We start from the raw sequence: 20,636 nt of genomic DNA, 5'->3' as shown, positions 1-20,636 counted from the left end.
ACTTAGATGTTCTGAATGCTAGGTTCCCAGCTGACAGACATTTGGGAATTAATACTTCCTGGAGATAGTATATTGCTAGGGATGGGCTTATAAGTATTATATCCAGTGTCCCTTGCCAGTATTTGGCACACTCTCCTGTTGCTACTGTTGGCCAGGGGGTGATGTCCACCCTCTGCTCATGCCATTGTTTTCCCTTGCCATTGTGGTGCTTCCCATCAAGCCTGTAAGCCAAAATCTCATTTTTTTTTCCCCATAATCTACTCTTGGTTGGGTGATTTCTACCAGCAATACGAATCTGGCTGGCTGCAACAGGTATCAAGTCCAATAAGAAGGCTCTTTAAAAAAAAAAGGAATTCAAGAGTTCCCAAGAAATTTCTATAATATCATATCCACATATGAAATAATCTTTGCACAAAGAGACCTTTTTATAGGATATCCATTAAAATATCAGTTTTACTTATAATATTGTGTACATTTGTGATGATGGGTATGAACAGAGAATTTGTGGGGTTTAAATGGTATAAAATTACTTTCATGCACATTTCTTTTAAGATGTAAGCCTCCTTATAAATCTGGTCTCACTGTCCTTTTGATTGACTCAGACTTTGGAGATGGTTAAGGTTTGAGTGTATCCACAGCAGTGAGCAGTTTTGAAGTGAATGGCAGTCCATTAGAGTTATCTACTGCACATGGAGGTCCTGTCAGTATTAGTAAAATGCCAGTCAATCTTTATGCACTAAAGTCATGGAATGTTTTATGCTGGGGAATGAATTCAAAGGTTATGTGCCAAATCAACAAGCTAAAACATGAGTGTTAAGGACAAATACATATTGTCTACTGACTACATAGCAAGCAGAAATTGAGGAATTCGATATGAGATGTATCCAGAAATCCTCTGTGGCTATGACAGGAATAAAAGTAATCCAAAGGGTCATGCTTTCTAAGTGTTAGAACTGTTGAGCTTTCACATGCCCATCTGATACTGTGATGACCTCTGCTGCCAGGAGGTGGACCAGTTTTCATCTTTCCTCTTTTCTGTCCTCAGTAATAATTAAGGCATCATCCTTTAATCCTGACTCTAATGTATTAAGAGTTGCTAAAAACCTGGTATTGAGAAAAATTAAAAGGCCAAAATAATGCATGCCTATAATTTGCCTTTGGAATAAACCCTTACTCCTCCATGTGGAGGCGGTGAGGGAGAATGTCCTCAGATGCTGTTTCCTGAGGTATGGAATAGCTCTCCTGGCAAGGTGGATCTGTAAACATCATGACCTGTGGTTCTCCATTTGTATCTAGTTTAGCAAAAGAGTTCTGAGCATTATCATTGAGGTTAAACACAGAAGTTAGAAATTAATCATCTTTCATAGGCAGATGACTCTGGAATAGTGAGCAGTCATTAAACAATTAAAACTTGTTCTCTTTCTTAGAAACTCTCCCAGCTATGACCTTGGAGAAGCACTTTTTCAGCTTACCCATGCTCACAGCAATTGTGTGAGCACAGGGAACTCATTTCTCTTCTCTAGGTCTCAGACTTGCACATTTAAAAAAAATTAAGGCTTCAGACTACTGTATATTCATCTTTTTTTTCCTCTCTCTCAATTTTTACTAACATTTTCCATGATTATAAAAAGTATCCCATGGTAATACCCTCCTTCCTCCCCCTACCCACTTTCCCCTTTGAAATTCCATTCTCCATCATATCCCCTCCCCATCTCAATCAGTCTCTCTTTTAAAAAAAAAAATTATTAGCATTTTCCATGATTATAAAACAATCCCATGTTAATTCCCTCCCTCCCCAACTTTCTCCTTTGAAATTCCATTCTCCATCATATTACCCCCCCATCACAATTATTGTACTTACATATATAAAATATCAACCTATTAAGTACCCTCCTCCCTTCCTTTCTCTTCCCTTTATGTCTCCTTTTTAACTTACTGGCCACTGCTACTAAGTATTTTCATTCTCATGCATAAGCCCAGTCATCTGTAGCTAGGATCCACATATGAGAGAGAACATGTGGCATTTGGCTTTCTGGGCCTGGGTTACCTCACTTAGTATAATCCTTTCCAGGTCCATCCATTTTTCTGCAAATTTCATATCTTCATTTTTCTTTACCGCTGAGTAGAACTCCATTGTATAAATGTGCCACATCTTCATTATCCACTCATCAGTTGAGGGACATCTAGGCTGGTTCCATTTCCCAGCTATTATAAATTGAGCAGCAATAAACATGGTTGAGCACGTACTTCTAAGGAAATGAGATGAGTCCTTTGGATATATGCCTAGGAGCGCTATAGCTGGGTCATATGGTAGATCAATCTTTAGCTGTTTTAGGAACCTCCACACTGATTTCGACAATGGCTGGACCAGATTGCATTCCCACCAGCAGTATAGAAGGGTTCCTCTTTTTCCACATCCCCACCAACATTTATGATCATTTGTTTTCATGATGGTGGCCAATCTGACAGGAGTGAGATGGATTCTCAATGTAGTTTTAATCTGCATTTCCCTGATGACTAGTGATGTAGACAATTTTTTTTAGATGCTTATATGCCGTTCATATTTCTTCCTTTGAGAATGCTCTATTTAGCTCCATAGCCCATTTTTTGATTGGCTTGTTGCTTCCTTAAGTTCTTTGTATATCATAGATATTAATCCTCTATCAGATATAGAGCTGGCGAAGATTTTTTTCCCATTCTGTAGGTTGCCTCTTTGTTTTTATCACTGTGTCCTTTTCAGTGCAAAATCTTTGTAATTTCATGAGGTCCCAGTGATTAATCTGTGGTTTTATTGCCTGAGCAATTGGGGTTGTATTCAGAAAGTCTCTGCCAAGACCAATACGTTGGAGGGTTTCCCCTACTTTTTCCTCTACCAGTTTCAGAATTTCAGGTCTGATGTTAAGGTCTTTAATCCATTTGGACGTAATTCTTGTGCATAATGAGAGAGAAGAATCTATTTTCATCCTTCTGCAGATATATATCTAGTTTTCCCAACACCATTTGCTGAAGAGGCTATCTTTTCTCCAATGAGTATTTTGGACATTTCTATCGAATATCAGGTGGCTATAGCTACCTGGACTTACATCTGGGTCCTCTATTCTGTTCCACTGATCTACATGTCTGTTTTTGTGCCAGTACCATGCTGTTTTTGTTACTATGGCTCTGTAGTATAGGTTAAAATAAGGTACGGTGATACCACCAGCCTTATTTTTGTTGCTCAGTATTATTTTTGATATTTGAGATATTTTGTGATTCCAAATGAATTTTTGAATTGTTTTTTCTATTTCCATGAAGAATGCTTTTGGAATTTTGATAGGGATTGCATTAAATGTGTAGATTGCTTTTGGTAACATTGCCATTTTCACAATATTGATTCTTCTAATCCAGGAACAGGGGATATTTCTCCACTTTCTAGTGTCATCTGGAATTTCTCGCTTGAGTGTTTTAAAGTTCTCATTGTAGAGCTTCTTTACTTCATTGGTTAGGTTTATTACCAGGTGCTTTTTTTTTTTTTTTTTTTGATGCAATTGTGAATGGGAGCAATTCTTTGATTTCATCCTCTGTGTGTTTGTTGTTAGCATATATGAAGGCTACTGATTTCTGTGTATTTATTTTGTATCCTGCTACATGGCTGTAGGTTTTGATCAGCTCTAACAGTTTGCTAGTAGAGTTTTTAGGGTCCTTTATGTATAGAATCATGTCATCTGCAAATAATGATAACTTGATTTCTTCCTTTCCAATTTGTATCCCTTTTATGTGTGTCTCTTGCCTTATGGCTATGGCTAAGACTTCCAAAACTATATTAAATAAAAGAATAAAAGTGGGGACAGTGGACACCCTTGTCTTGTTCCTGAATTTAGTGGAAAAGCTCCAGTTTTTCCCCATTTAGTAATATGTTGGCTGTAGGCTTGTCATAAATAGCTTTTATTATATTGAGATATGTTCCTTCTATTCCCATTCTCTGTAGGACTTTTATCATGAAGAGATGTTGGATTTTGTCAAATGCTTTCTCTGCATCCAATGAGATGATCATGTGATTTTTGTCCTTCAACCATTTATATAATGTATTACATTTATAGATTTGCGTATATTGAACCATCCCTGCATCTCTGGGATAAAGCCTACTTGGTCAGGGTGAATGATCTTTTTGATATACTCTTGTATTCTGTTTGCCAATATTTTGTTGAGAATTTTTGCATCTATGTTCATGAGGGAGATTGGTCTGTAATTTTCTTTTTTTGTTCTATCTTTGCCTGGTTTTGGTATCAGGGTGATGCTAGCCTCATAGAAGGAGTTTGGTAGAATTCCTTCTTTTTCTATTTCCTGGAAAAGCTTAAGAAGCAATGGTGTAAGCTCTTCCTTAAAGGTCTGGTAAAATTCAGCAGCGAATCTATCTGGGCCTGGGTTTTTTTTTAGTTGGGAGATTATTGATAACTGTTCAGATCTCCATGTTTGTTATAGGTCTATTTAAGTGATTAATCTCATTTTGATTTAATTTAAGTAGGTCATATAAATTAAGGAAAGCATCCATTTCTTTCAGATTTTCATACTTTGTGGAGTATATGCTTTTCTAGTATGTCCCTATGATTTTTTGAATTTCTCTGGAATCTTTTGTGATGTTACCTTGTTTATCTCTGATTTTATTATTTTGTGTCTCTTCTCTCTTTCTTTTGGTCATATTTGCTAAGGGTTTATCAATCTTGTTTATCCTTTCAATGAACCAACTGGGGCTGGAGAGATGGCATAGCAGTTAAGTGCTTGCCTGTGAAGCCTATGGACCCCGGTTTGAGGCTCAGTTCCCCAGGTCCCACGTTAGCCAGATGCACAAGGGGGCGCTTGCATCTGGAGTTCGTTTGCAGTGGCTGGAAGCCCTGGCGTGCCCATTCTCTCTCTCACTCTCTATCTGCCTCTTTCTCTCTCTGTCACTCTCAAATAATCAAATAAATAAATAAAAAAATCTTAAAAAAAAACAAAAAACAAAGAACCAACTCTTTGTTTCATTAATTCTTTGGATTTTTTTGTTGTTGTTGTTTCTATTCCATTAATTTCTGCCCTAATCTTTATTATTTCTTCCCACCTACTGATTTTTGGTTTGCCTTGTTCTTCTTTTTCCAAGGCTTTAAGGTGAAGCATTAGGCTGTTTACTTGCGACCCTTCTAATTTCTTAATATAGGCAATTAAGGCTATAATTTACCTCTTAGAACTGCCTTCATTGTGTCCCAGAGATTTTGATATGTGTGTTCTCATTATCATTTGACTCTATAAATTTTTTGATTTCCTTCTTGATTTCTTCATTGACCTATTCATCATTTAGTAGTGTATTGTTTAGTTTCCATGATTTTGTGTTTGCTCTATAGCCTTTCTTGCTACTGATTTGTAGTTTAATTCCATTGTGGTCAGATAGAATGCAAGGACTTATTTCAATTTTCCTGGATTTGTTAAGACTTGCTTTGTGTCCTAATATAGGTCTATTTTAGAGAATGTTCCATGTGCTGCTGAAAAGAATGTATATTCTGCAGCCTTTGGATGAAATGTCCTGTATATTCATCTCTAAATCTTGGTTCCTCTAACAAGTCCATACCTCAGTAAGAAATATCTGAAGATATGGTCTCTTATCACAATACCTGATAACCCAGGCATGAAGATTTGTCTTTTATTAAAATCAGCAAGAAAGTACTCAAGACCACCATAATGTAACTTTGAGCTTAGTATGCTTACTTACATATAATGTCTAAATCTTTCAATTATCTGAAAAATAAGTTTCTATGTATCTGAAACTACAATAATTTTGAGTTTTAAGAGCTCTTGAGCCTCTATTTTTAATTAACCTTGTTTGATATTAGTGAGTTGGAATACTATGGTTTGGATATGGAGTATCCCTCCAAAAGGCTCATGTACTTAAGACTAGTTCCCCAGAATTCATGACTGCATCATGGGGGGTCCTCATGTGACAGATTTGACCAGTGATGGATTCAAAATTTAAACAGACTGCCAGAAGATGGTGGAAACCATGCGATATGGGTCTTGCTTGAAGAAGTGGGTGGTGGAGAGTATGCCTTTGAAGGGCAGATCTTGTCATTAGCTCCTTCCTTTCTCTGCTCCCCAGCCACCATGAGGTGAGCAGCCTGAGATAAATACCCTCCCCTGCTACATGCCATTATGTTCTGCCTCACATTAGGCCCAAGGCAATGGAGCCAGATGATCATGTACTGAAGCCTCAGAAACTGTGAGCCCAAATAAATCTCTATTTCTTTAAATTATTTCTGAGGTATCTTGTCATAGCAATGAAAAGAACTAACACAGGGGGCTATTACAGAAGGCTATTAAAAGCAGATGAGGGCTGGAGAGCTGGCTTAGCAGTTAAGCACTTGCCTGTGAAGCCTAAGGACCATGGTTCAAGGTTGGATTCCCCAGGATCCACATTAACCAGATGCATAAAGGGGCACATGTGTCTGGAGTTCATTTGCAGTGGCTGGTACCCTGGTGTGCCCATTCTCTCTCCCTTTCTCTCTCTCCCTCCTCTCTGTTGCTCTCAAGGAAATAAATAAAAAATAAACAAAAAAATTTTAAAAAGCAGATGAAACTGCAGTCATGTTTTCAGAAAATGTAAACCTCTATGTGAAATAAGGCATTCTCAGAGCAAAATTATAGGCATGTATTATTTTGGCACTTTGATTTTTCTTATTAACTAGATTTTGGCAATTATCAGTACTTTACAGTCAGTGATTTCTGCCTCCACTAATTAGACTTGTAATATATGACTGTAACTAAATTCAACTTTCTTTCCTCATAGTAATAATTTTCTTCTGTATGCTAAATCAGAAGTTCGTAAACTATGGCTAGTGAATCATATCTATGCCACTATTTATTTTCATGTTTTCTAAATGGCTGGGAAAATGAATATACCACTTCTATTTTATTGAATGTGATAATATAAAATTTCAATTTCAGTATTCTTAAATGGAATGGCACTATGCTTATTCGTTGAAGAATTGACAATGGTGGATTTTCTGCTTAAACATTCCTGGAGAGGAGTTGCTACAGAGACATGTAAGGTGCTCTGGCCCATAGGTTTAAAGATCTACCAGAAGAATGAGATGATCCCTGCATGAAGGTGCTACTTTCACTGTGAATGCAAATATTACATCTATGAATGGTGGCAACTGTCAGCTATGTGATCTTGGATAATAAGATACAAGAAAACAAAGGGTGCAATGGTGGTTTGAATCATATGTCCCCTAAATTCATGTGTTTCAATCTTGGTATAAAGCTGGTGGCAATTTGAAGGTAAGATGGAGACTTGCTGGAGGAGGCTTTTTACTACAGGCAGGCGTTGAGATATTATAGCCAGTTCCTCCCTGCCCGAGTTCAAACAACTCTCTTGTGTTTTTTCACCTGCTATGGCACAGGTGATATCCAACCTTGCTCATGCCATGCTGTCCCCTGCCATCATGAAGGTCCCCTCAAGACTACAGGCAGAAATAAACCCTTTCCCCACTCACCTGCGTTTGGTCAGGTATAGCTACCAGCAACATGATGGAAACTATAATAGCAATGAACTCACTATAATAGGACTCTTATCCAGATGCACCTGAATGTACCTTCTCCCCAGGAGAGAATATGTGAGTGCTTTCTGAATTCAACACACATGGAGAACTTGGCATCATTTGCAGTGGAATGAAAGGATGAAATATAGGATTTCACACTGCCAGATACCATTTATACCAGGTATTGCCACAGGGAAGCAGAACAGAGTTTAAGGGAATATTCAATGTCCTATCTACAGCCCAGGCAGTCTGTGGGTTTAGCAATCAATAATTAAGCACCCACTTGGATAGATGGTAATTCACAGAGGTTACATATCATATGAAACACCAAAATCAAACCTTTAAATTTTACTATTACCAGAGACAATACTGTACATAAATCAAAGTGCTCAGAGAGAGCAGTGAAATAAGTCACAGGGACATGATGAAAATAGCATTTTAAGAAGGCCTGTCTGAGCCAGGTGTGGTGGCACACACCTTTAATCCCAGCACTCGGGAGGCAGAGGTAGGAGGATTGCCATGAGTTCGAGGCCACCCTGAGACCCCATAGTGAATTCCAGGTCAGCCTGGGCTAGAGTGAGACCCTACCTCAAAAAATCAAAAAAAAAAAAAAACCCAAAAAACAAAACAAACAAACAAAGGCCTGTCTGAAAGAGAAGCAGCTGATCCTGATACAAAAGCACAGTGTTTAATAGCTCACTATTGACTCAAGGAAAGTTAATATGCCTGTCCCAAAACTGTCGTGCTTTAAATTATACACACACACACACACACACACACACACACATACACACACACATATGTGGGTGTGTGTAACATTTAGAAAGTCTAATTGATAAATAGTATTTTGAAATGAGTAAGGTATTAGGCTAGGGTTGCTCTAATGCATGAATTTTAATTTTGCTAATATTTTTGAGCATTCTCATTTAATAAATATAAGCTGGAAACATACTATAAGCATGAAATACAAGAAGCCTGCCTGCACTGAATTCCAGGCCAAGAAGAAAGATGCCATCCTGTTTGGGGCCCCAGCCTTTCATATACCTCCACACCAGCAGGTGAGTGCCTTAAGCCAGTAACCATATCTCCTTCACCACCACTCCACAAAGGGGCACCTTGTGCCACAACAGGCCCTGGGCCACTTGGAAAAGGTATTAACTGAACATACTGGCTGGACCTTCCCTCTCTCCTCTCCCATTTGAGACATATCACTAGAATCTGGGTAAGGGTGACATTAAAAAGTGATATTGGGCTGGAGAGATGGCTTAGCAGTTAAGGCACTTGCCTACAATGCCTAAGGACCCAGGTTCTATTCCCCAGTACTCATAAGCCAGATGCATAAGGTCGCATATGCAGCTGGAGTTCATTTGAGTGGCTGGAGACCTGGGAGTGTCTATTCTCTCTTTCTCTCTTTCCCTCTCTTTCTTTCACTCTCTCTCAGATAAAATATTTTTTTTAAGTAACAGAGTTAGTATCAAATTACTTGCTCTGAAGCTTCAGAGATGACCAGCAGGCTTTCATGATAGTTGGAAATTGTAAGATTAGTCTCTGTGTCAATGGGGACAATGATGGGAAATCTGTTCATTGAAGTAGTTTAAAAATATGCAACAAACTTTAATTACCAAAAATCATGGTTGTAGCCAAATAGCCACAATATTATGAGAAAGACTGGCTAGAAGAAACTATCTTAAGCACCTTACAAGAACTTACTTGACCTGTATTGTTGTGAAGAATATGGCCTGTGCTCAGGTATGGATGAGTCATTTGTACAGGTTTCAAGAACTCACTGCATACTACCTTATGTGCACACATATATTAAACTATGAAAAAATGGATCCTACGTGTACTTTATTTTTCTTCTTCTTTTGGAAGATGTAATCTAAAGAAAAAAAAAACATGTGGTCCTGGCTCATGAGTCATGCAATGAACCCATCTGCTCTGCATGCTGGAGTGGCCTCTTTAGATATGAGTCTTAGGTACTTGTTTGGGAAGTTCTCTGGGTAACATAAAATGCCAGTACTTGTAGAGCTCATCAAATCATTTGTGGGAGCTGTAGCTGCGCTTGTGGGCAGCCTGTCCATGCATGGAGCAGAAGAACACAAAGCACAGGAAGGGAGCACAGCGAAAGACAAGTCTGCCCAGAGTCCGTGAAGGTTCAGCTGCGACCAACCCTTGCAGCAGTGTTGACAAGTAAAGCTGCTTTCTTACAGTGAGCAACAGCCTACCACATGGTTTCTATTCATTAATCCTGAGTTTACCAATTAGGGTTGGGTGAGATTAAAACTCTCAACCCAGTGACTATTTGAGGATAATGACCACAGAGACCATCTGTCAGCCTTTCTCCACATCTCACTTTACCAACAGTCCTTACTATTTGTGTTCATATAAAATAAATCTTTTTCATAATACTTGCCTTTCTTAAAACTTGAGGCTAACCCTTAAGAGAAACTCTTATTTTTATTAAGGGACTTATTGCTGTTTTCATTCCCAGACCCCTTCTGGTTTAAACAGAGGGAAATTTCCAGGATTATTTTTGGGGGAGGGGTGTTGCAGAAAGACACTATACCCCTTGAACAGGAATTCTGCATTGCTCACATATACAGCAAAAGAGAAAGAAAACCAAAATTCTGGATTCTCTTCTCTAGGTAACTTCTACTGTTCTATGTAGTCTGTTTGGCCTCTCTCCTAGGTTGTCCAAGGAAATCCCCCCAGCTCACCAAGCACTATTCCTATCTATCACTGATTTGTATGCTATTTTTTTTCCATCAGCAGGGAGTAGGCTTTACATGTTTGAATGCCTAGTAACATGTACATGAAGGCATTCGTAGTTTTTCCAAGTAAATTCATGAATATAACTTACCTCCTCTCCCCCCTCAAAAAACAAAAGGTTAAAAAAAAAAACAAGAACCACTGCAATCACAGCAGCCAATGAATAGGATGGAAATGTGAGAAGGAACCCAAGGTTCCTTGAATTCTGGAATGCCCTCTTAAACAAAAAAATATGCAGCTTTTCAAAGAAGAAGTCTTCACAATGTCTGCATCAAGAATGGAAATTACCCAACATTTGGTGATGCCTGTGAGCACACATAGCATTTGCAGCTAGGATGAAAGCTCCTGCATGCAATATACTTAAAAGGAGAGCAATTATCAAGGGCAGGAGCCCTGTGGAGACTCTAGAGATCAGCTAGGGAAGGTTAGACTATGAAAGCTGGCAGGTGTGTACATACGGGAGAGAAGGGGAGTAAACAGGGCTGCGACCAAATGAAGAACCTCTAGGAATCCCTAGCTCATTCCCAGCGGTATGGCTTGACACAGACCTCTAAATTATTTCATTTTGTTGTCTAATTGTACCTTTGAGAATACAACTAAACAAAGTTTTCTCCACTTCAACTGTCTGATGATCAGAGTATCAACTGCAGGAAGGTGATAGGGCAATTCTTCTATAGGATTAGTAACGCTGACCTAAAACCTTTTTTTTTTTTTTTTTTTGAGAACCAGACAAATTATCAGGAAAGAAAAGAAATGAGATTTTAATTGCAAGGCAAGAGTTCTCTGGAGACTACATAAATCTTATACTCTTAAATAAATCAAACATGGTAATAAAGTATGATTTTTGTGATCATCAAATATAAGACAAATGTATATGAAACAGAATAACAACTTTTAGAGTATTGAAATCTAAATTTATGGGTTCACTTAAGGAAAATCTCAAACATAGCACCATAGTTAGGTTCCTCAAATAATAATACATTTATTTTCATAAAAGGTTATCTAGATTTTGAAGCAAAAACTTCATAAACTTTCTATGAAATAGGAAAAATAAATTTCATACTTAACTTTCAGATTCTGAGGGATATCTAGAGATATCTACCTAAATAAAAAATACTTGGCAAAAATCGTCTTTTATTCCAATCCATTTATAAGACTGACATCAATTTCATAGCAAGTCTCCAAAGTTCTAAATGATTAAACTCTTCTAGCCTCCAATTTTTCTATTCTTTTTAGTCTCATATAAGAAACAGAGAATTGGTTGTCCTAACTTAATCAGTGAACTACCTAGATTGTTAGCTGTAGTCCTGGAAGACAGTACATGTAGGACTAACTTCTGACACCTGGTATTTAGTTTCAAATTCTTAAGTTCCTACCTAATCTGTTGTATTGATATGGAACTTCCTGTGTGGCATGCTTTCAGAAGAAATGGGTGACAAGGAGCAGTGGATAAGGGGGCTTACCCAGGAAGAAGCTAATGTCAATAAGAAGAGCTATGAGGCTATTCAAAACAAGGGGTGAGGAAAATTGTGTCAGTGTCATGAGATGAATGCTGAACAAGGGACAGACTACTATTTCTAGGACTACAAGTATCAGCTAGCCCAATCAGTGGCTAAAGTTCAATTGGCAAAGTGGTATTTAAAACCATCTGGGAGATGAGAAAGAAATAAAAACCAGTTGAAGCTTCCATCTAGTTGGGGAGAATAGCTACCAGGCATTAGGTGTAGAGTCGGTATTTCCAGGCTTTGTCTAGGATGCAGTACGTTAGTGTAAGATCTCCACAGAGGCAGCCATCAACAAAGCCAACCTCAGGAAATGATAAAGAATGCTGGCCTGGTAAGCACTATGCAGATCACTCCACAAGACTACAGTTGTGCTTCGCCTTCTTTTTAGGAACTCCAGTGTTCTCTCTTGCCTGCATTTACCAGAAACACACAGGATTCTGTTCTTCTTGTTCCACCTCCACAACCTCATTAAAATGCTGACCATCCTGTGTGAGTGAGCTTCTTCTGTGCCAGCAGTCCCTGGCACCAAGCTTTGTCAGTCTTGTCATGCTATCACTATGCACCCCAAGTCTGTCTGCTTTACTGGACTACAAACTCACACTGAGGAACCTTGTCAACATCCTGCATCACTGCCTCATAAGAGGCCTTAAGCAAATATGTCAAGTTCATCAATGAACCCAGGATAAAAATCTGAGAAAAGAAAAAAAAAAGGCATCTGGCAACACTCTTTGGTTCACTCTTCCTAAGCATAAAAGAACAGCAAAACTGAGGGGCCCACTGGAAATGAGGAGGACTAAACAAAGATATTACTCCCCTAAGAAGTTCTGGTAGAGTCAAATCAGAATATAAAGAAAATATACATTTTGTTATAATGCACAGAAGCAATATTCTTAATAATGCTTAAATGTGGTTTCTAGGTATCACAGACTTATAACATTCTCTTCTATTCAAGTCCAGGAATAATATTTTCAGATTTAGTACCTACCACCAATTTGACTCCTACAATATTTCTTCATATAATTCAATATGCATTTTAAGCATAACCTTAAATATCACTTGCCGTGGATAGCCTTAAAGTGAAAAAGAAAAGATGGTTTATGTCCCAAGAGAAGTGAAATGAGATATTTAGTTCACCATCCAGCCTCATTTGCTGAGAATCTGTAACATTTCAGACAGAATGCTAAATAGCTTACATTAATTTTAATCCTTAATAAAATTTATCAAATGACTATTAGTATTATAATTTTACTCTCACATAAAAATAGAAACTCTAAGAAATAACTGGACTTCTGCAATAAGTGGTAGAATCAGCACTTGGGCCAACATCACCAATGTCAGCCAAGGTTCCAAAACTGCACTTTCTCTACTACTGAGCTGCCTCTGGCTGGCAGCATCCTGTCAAGGAGGTGTGCTACAGCCAGAAAGAGACTCACCTGCTCCCTGTGACATTTGACACAGCCATCTCCACCTTCCCTTTGCTTTTCCCCCTCATTCAAATTCAACCACAATCTCTACACTATTCATACTTGGAAAGTGGTGTTAAGACCTATTAGGAAAAGAGCACTACACCATTTTGCTTTCTTTGTGGTCATTTTTAGGATAGAACAAAGGGAATGCGAGATACTTTCCATTTTATGTTTCAAAATATAGAGTACAAGGAGACTGTGTTTTAACAACGAAATTTATTCTGATATTTCAGTAGAGAACAGCCTTGCCTTCCCTTCTCGTGATGGACAAATTCATGCCAAAGAAAGGTCACAAGATATGGACTTACCCGTTCCATCTCCTTGAAGTCATCATCTAGCTTGGTCCCTTCAGCTCCTCCAACCTTCTCACTCACTTTCTGTAGAAAACAAACACAAAAGAGAATTGTTATGAATAGTTAATTTTACAAAAATGTGTTAAAAGTTTCAAACACTTTAGAAACAGAAACCATTCTCCATTCTGACTTAGGTAGATAGTCCCATTTTCATATTAGCATAGTGAGACTCAGAGTTGAAGCAACTTATCAAAAGCCATGTACCTGGTGGGTACTAAAGAAAGAATTCAAGCCTGTGTCTTCTGATTTCAACCTCAGTGCTAATTCTATTACACAAATCACTGTACAGCTACCTAATTGCTTACATTTTCCCTTGAAAGTTCCAGGGAACAGCACCATGCAGTCATCCTTTACCTCTAATAATGGATCTAAAATGCTCCTCGGTAGAAAATTGCTACTTGTTCAATCTATTCCTTCAATGGGCTATTGAACAGATAATCACAAGCATGTATTAATCTATTAAATAAGAAATGAACCCAGATGATTCCAGATTCAAAGACTTGCACTCTAGTTTTTTACATTCTCTGTAGCTGCCTGTAACCATACGTACATAGGAAAAAACTAATAGAAAGACTCGGAGGGTATTTCTCCTATATTAAATCATGTCCCATTATTGTAGAACTTGTATTTACAAATTAATATATTCACATTATCATCTTAAATGCAAATTTCATGTATAAATACATATATTATGCTTTTCTGAAATACTGATTTAAAAAAAACAGATAATAAAAATGTATGACAATGGGCTAGAGAGATGGCTTAGTGGTTACATGCTTGCCTGTGAAGCCTAAGGACCCCGGTTCAAGGATCAATTCCCCAGTACCCATGTTAGCCAGATGCACAAGGGGGCACATGTGTCTGGAGTTCGTTTGCAGTGGCTGGAAGCCCTAGCATGCCCATTCTTTCTCTCCCCCGCCCCCTGCCACTTTCTCTGTCACTCTCAAATAAATAAATGAATAAATATTTTTTTAAAAATGTTTGACAAGATCACAAGCAAAATACAGCAAAGAGAATAACAGTTAATGCTAACAGCAAAATACTTTAATTATATTTAAAATACCTAATTGTAAAGGTGACTAGAATATCTTTCCCTACAATATCACTTTGTAAAACAAAGTCACTATAATAAAGTATAATCTTTAATTTATGGATTAAGAGCCTTTTTAGAGAATCCCATCATGGTCAGCTTGGAGAAATACTGGTAGCAACCCAGTAATCCCAGTGATCTTGGCTTTTATCTCTAATGAAAATTCTGGAGATTTGACTCCAGATTCTGGCCATGAAGTGTTGATAAGCCCTTGTTGGGACAACAGTGTGTTTCTTGGCCTCTTTTTATCTCTACATTTCACTTCTTTCTGCCTTTTATCACTAGGAACAACTTCAAAGAGATTACTATCATTATATCCAATGTACCATTGCCTACCCCATCAGTTGTAACAGAAGGAATAGTGTAAGGTAGAGTGTAGCATGGACTGATTTTTCTGCTCTTTGGCAAGTACATGGAGTTGTTATGAAAATCATGTGGTAGATTAAGAACCTGAGTTGTTGTTGTTGTTTGTAGTTGTTCTTGTTTTGTTTTTTGGTTTTTCAAGGTAAGGTCTCACTCTAGCTCAGGCTGACCTGGAATTCACTATGTAGTCTCAGGGTAGCCTCGAATTCTTGGCAATCTTCCTACTCTGCTTCCCAAGTGCTACGATTAAAGGTGTGTACCACCATGCCCAGCTAAGAACCTGAATTTTAACCTGCAATCTATGAAACAAATTCTACTTCCCACTTTTATCATGAAAGTACACATCTGATTTCCTACATCTCTTTATTTAAGTTACATATTATTTTGAGAAAAAGCTATACATTTTCTCTAATAAAATACAATTTCAGGTAGGTAAAGGTTAATGATTCAAGCATAAAGATTAATGAAGATATCATTAAGAAATCTGTATCATTAGCACATACTTTCATTTCTAATTTATCAATTAATGTGTTTCCTGAGAACAATGTAGAACCAATGTTATTGCTACACTGACAATGAGAAAACTAACAGATGCATAAATTAAACTCTCCACGACTGGAATCTTTGTTAGGAAGACATGAAACTAAGACCTAGTGCTGTTTGTGCGAGCCAACCCTGTGGTTAAGAGTCCTACCACAGGTTTGAGGAGCTGTCCATGGTTCTGACCAACTTTGCTATTGCTCCTTTATTTTCAGATGGCCAGATGGGGATTCACTGCTTAACGCTTAGCTGTATATCAGTGCTGTCACTTTACTTGAGCCCTAAGTGATGCTGATTATCCCCTATAGAAGAATTTGTCACATCTGGGCTTTTGCACTAATGTCACATAATTTAAAGGCTAAATCAATGAGGACCTGACCCAGCAATTAACTTGCTTGCCCGCATCCTAAAGAATTTTTACTAAATTTGAAATCAAAATGGGAAGTGGGAGAGAGAAATTCTATCTTAGAATATCCTACTCATGAGCAGTGATTTGACATGCAAGTTCATGGCTTAAGTTATAGGAACTCAGAAATCAAAGGGCCTTAAAAGTTATTAATTTAAATTTTCCATTACACCAATTTAACTATATACACTCATTTCTCAAATCTGTGCAGTGAAAACAGATTTTGCCCATATTTCAGCTATTCTTGTGTCTTATACTCAAAATACATAGTTTACTACCAACTTTGAGCTGCAAAACTCAGTTGAAGTTCTACACAAAAATTATGCAATATGTGACTACAAATTAATCACCACCTTCATTTTACATGATTGTCTCCTGCTGGGAAAACTTACTCTACCACAGTATTGTCTTTTCAGAGGATAATTTAAGCTAGACTCTTCATGTGATTAAGGTCACATGGGCCTATATAACATTGTCAATATTCTATTGCTCAACTGAGAATGATTTTAATTGCCCTTCTTTATGTATCTCTTGACAATCTCTTGACAAAAAAAATCATAGAAGCTGTCCTCCAATATCAAAGAGGACACTAGTGATCAGTAACTTAGAACCAGTCATCCTAACTCACACTGTGTTCTGCTCACTAGTGTGTTGACTTAACCATTGAGTTTACAAGTGCCTACCTCCTTATGAGAGTTTGGTCTCCCATTAGATATATATTTTTCTTTATAAGAAATAGGAAAAAATCAAAATTCAAAAGTTATAATGCATAGAAGTTTATTTATAACAAAGGCTGAAGAAACTCTCCAACCTCTAGGTGCAGCTGTGATTCTTCCCAGCATTGTACTTCATTTACCAAGCACTTCAGAGCCAACAAAAGGTTTCCTTGAATATCATACCAGTGAACTTCAATAGACTTTAGAAAAACGTCATCCACACATCCCTACCTCTGCAAAGTTATTCAGCTCTTATATTCCATTGTTTGCTCAGCTATGTCCCCACCTACTCTTCATCATACAAAGTTAGGTTTCCTCACCACAAACCAAATGTACTGTTTATTCCTCTGCTTTACAATTGTACCTATTTCCCTTTTTTACTTATAAATCTTATACTTGATCTTCTCTCCATCATCTAGGAATTCTTTTCCACACTTACTCATGAGAAAAACTTCAGTGGGTTTTCTTTCAGCTAAACTGTGAGGTACAAAACACAGAATTCATATTGCATGTATTTTCATCTTAAAATGTCTGACATTAAGCTGGGCATGGTGGCGCGCGCCTTTAATCCCAGCACTCAGGAGGCAGAGGTAGGGGGATTACCATGAGTTTGAAGCCACCCTGAGACTCCATAGTGAATTCCAGGTCAGCCTGGGCTAGAGTGAGACCCTACCTCAAAAAAAAGAAAAACCAAAATAAATAAATAAATAAATAAATAAATAAATAAATAAATAAATAAATAAATAAGTCTGACACCTCAGCAGCTAGCATACTTATTGCAGGGAATAAAGGAAAAATTGTTAAAAAGTGTTTTAAGTCAGTCTTGATCCTACCCTCTCCAGTGTCTTGTGGTTCAGGTGTTTCCTGTAAGGGACTAGTGAAGGTTCAGTCATTTGGTCTGTCTTTTAGGAAGTAGAATTTTATGGTACCATTGCCGTTTGGGTCCGGATTACTGTTTTCCACCCTTTGATTCCCTCCCCGCCCTCCCATCCATCTTATTGTCTAGTCCATGAGGTACTTGCTGGGTATGTAAGGCATCTTGGGCAAATTCAGGTTAGGTGTTGCAGATGAGTGAGACTATGTGTCAATTTTTTTTCTGTGATTGGGTAAGTTCGCTGAGAATGATCTGTTCCAGGTTCAACCATTTTTCCTCAAATTTCTTTATGTCGTTTTTTCTTATTGCTGTATAGAATTCCATTGTGTAGATATACCACATCTTTGTTATCCATTCTTCTAATAATGGACATCTGGGTTGATTCCAGCTTTTAGCTATTACGAATTGAGCTGCTACAAACATGGTTGAGCAAATCTCTCTGGCTTTTGGTTTGAAGGTTTTAGGGTACATGCCCAGTAATGGTATAACTGGGTCTGTTGGTATTTCTATAGTCAGCTTTTTCAGGAGTCTCCATATTGCTTTCCAAAGTGGTTGTACCATCCTGCATTCCCACCAACAGTGAATGAGTGTCCCTGCTTCTCCACATCCTCGCCAGCATTTATTTTCATTTGACCTTTTGATGTTGGCTATCCTTATTGGGGTAAGGTGGAATCTCATAGTTGTTTTAATTTGCATTTCTCTGATGATTAGGGATGATGAACATTTTCTTAGGTGTGTGTTTGCCATTTGTATCTCTTCCTCTGTGAATTGCCTGTTTAACTCTGTGCCCCATTTTGTGAGTGGGGTATTTGTCTTCTTATTGTTTAGACTTTTGAGTTCTTTGTAAATTCTAGAGATAAGGCCTCTATCAGTTGGATAACCTGCAAATATTTTCTCCCACTCTGTGGGTATTCTATTGGCTTTGTTTATTATATGCTTATCTGTAAAGAAACTCTTCAGCTTCATATGATCCCAATGGTTGAGTGACTGTTTAAGAACTTGAGCCACTGGGGTTTTATTCAGGAAGTCTTTTCCCATTCCTATATCATGGAAAGTACTTCCTAAATTTTCTTCCAGTAGTTTTCGAGTTTCTGGTCTTATGTTGAGGTCTTTGATCCATTTGGATTTGAGTGTTGTGCATGGTGAAATGTGTGGATCAAGTTTTAGTTTCATGCATGTGGTTATCCAGTTTGTCCAGCACCATTTGTTGAAGATGCTATCTTTTTTCCAGTCTATATTGTTTGGGCCTTTGTCGAATATTAAGTAGCTATAGTTGCTTGGCCCAAAATCCGGGTCCTCAAGTCTATTCCATTGGTCTATACTCCTGTTTTTATGCCAGTACCATGCTGTTTTTATTACTATGGCTTTGTAGTATAACTTTATATCGGGTATGGTGATGCCACCAGAGGTATTTCTTTTGCTGAGGATATGTTTGGATATGCGAGGCCTTCTGCCTTTCCATATGAAATTTGAGATCATTTTTTCTATGTCTGTGAAGAACATTGTAGGGATTTTAATTGGAATTGCGTTAAATCTATATATTGCCTTTGGTAGGATTGTCATCTTCACAATGTTAATTCTGCCTATCCAGGAGCATGGGAGGTCTTTCCATCGTTTCAAGTCCTCCTCAATTTCTTTTTTGAGAGTTTTTATATTTTCGTTGTATAGATCTTTTACTTCCTTGGTTAACGTTATTCCAAGGTATTTTATTTTATTTTTTGCTATTGAAAATGGGACTATGTCCTTTATTTCTTTTTCTGTGTCTTTGTCATTTGCATACAGAAATGCTTCCGATTTTTGTGCGTTGATTTTGTATCCTGCTACTTTGCTATAGGAGTTAATCACCTTCAGGAGTTTTGGGATGGAGTCTCTCGGGTCTCTTACATATACAATCATGTCATCAGCGAATAGAGCTAACTTAACTTCTTCCTTTCCAAATTGTATCCCTTTTATTTCCTTCTCCTGTCTTATTGCTTGAGCTAGGACTTCCAGAACTATATTGAAAAGCAGAGGTGAGAGAGGACATCCCTGTCTTGTTCCTGATCTCAATGGGAATTCCTCCAGTCTCTCTCCATTAAGAATTATTTGGGCCTTTGGAGCTTTGTATATTGCCTTTATTATATTAAGATGTGAACCGGCCATGCCGATTCTCTTCTTCCCTCCCTCCCTCTCCCCCTCTCCCCTCTATCTCTCTTCTCTCTAACTCTTGTATATTAGTTATCTTTTTCCTCAATTTCTTAGTGGACACTGACCTGTAACCCCCACTTCCAGCTTGGGCCTACAATCCACAATGAGCTTTTGATCAAAGAAACCTACAAGGTTTCCCAAAACAATGACAGACTTCTGTCAGAGTAATTGATGACCCACCAAAGGCCAGTGGTAAGACCCTATTGCTGAAGACTCCATACGCAGCTGACACATAAAATGGAATGACATGGCTGGAAGCCAGGAGAGAGTCAGTCCCCAGACAGTCAGCGTGTCTAGTGCCAGAAGGCGCTACATAGGCGACTGGGGGAGTGACCAAGATCTGTCCAAGCAACACATTGTTTAACCTAAGTAGCAACAATTAACCGGATGTGATACCCATACAAGTGCAATAGTGGTACACAGCCATGGTGAGGAATCAATTGCTCTTGATTTGGCTAACTGATCCACTCAGTGGTACTAGACCCTTAGCTGGAGCTGGGAAACAAGTCAGAACCATACCCAAATACAAGCCCACTCTACAATATCAAGCTACCATCAATCACGGGGTATAAGAGGGCCTACACCTATCAAATTGTCTATCAAAAAAGTAAGTGTTATCTCAATTTTCTGGGTGCTAACTCACTCTCCGTTGGAGAATCTGCTTCTCTTTTCCAGATAGATGCAGATCCTAAGAAGAGAGCTGCCCCAACATACCTCAAAAGGGGCCCAACTGAAACTAAGGACAACTGGCGAAATAAGCAAGGGTGATGTTTTCCTGTGAACCGGATACCAGCACAAAGGGGAAGGAGATCAATTCAGA

General features: G+C 38.1%; 1 protein-coding gene and 1 pseudogene across 2 annotated transcripts in view; both read right to left on the bottom strand.

Annotated features, from left to right (window-relative positions):
- Sh3gl2 (SH3 domain containing GRB2 like 2, endophilin A1) overlaps nucleotides 1-20,636 on the bottom strand; it is a 210,004-nt gene that overhangs the window by 40,286 nt on the left and 149,082 nt on the right. For both annotated transcript variants that reach the window (XM_045142173.1, XM_045142174.1), the window contains exon 2: nucleotides 13,596-13,664. In XM_045142173.1, coding sequence (XP_044998108.1) covers nucleotides 13,596-13,664 — 69 coding nt within the window. The remainder of the gene's footprint in view (nucleotides 1-13,595; nucleotides 13,665-20,636) is intronic.
- Nucleotides 9,396-9,632, bottom strand: LOC123464028 (annotated as a pseudogene).

Source organism: Jaculus jaculus, chromosome 1, assembly GCF_020740685.1.
Source record: "Jaculus jaculus isolate mJacJac1 chromosome 1, mJacJac1.mat.Y.cur, whole genome shotgun sequence".
Taxonomy (NCBI): domain Eukaryota; kingdom Metazoa; phylum Chordata; class Mammalia; order Rodentia; family Dipodidae; genus Jaculus; species Jaculus jaculus.
This window is presented reverse-complemented; position numbering and strand designations above follow the sequence as displayed.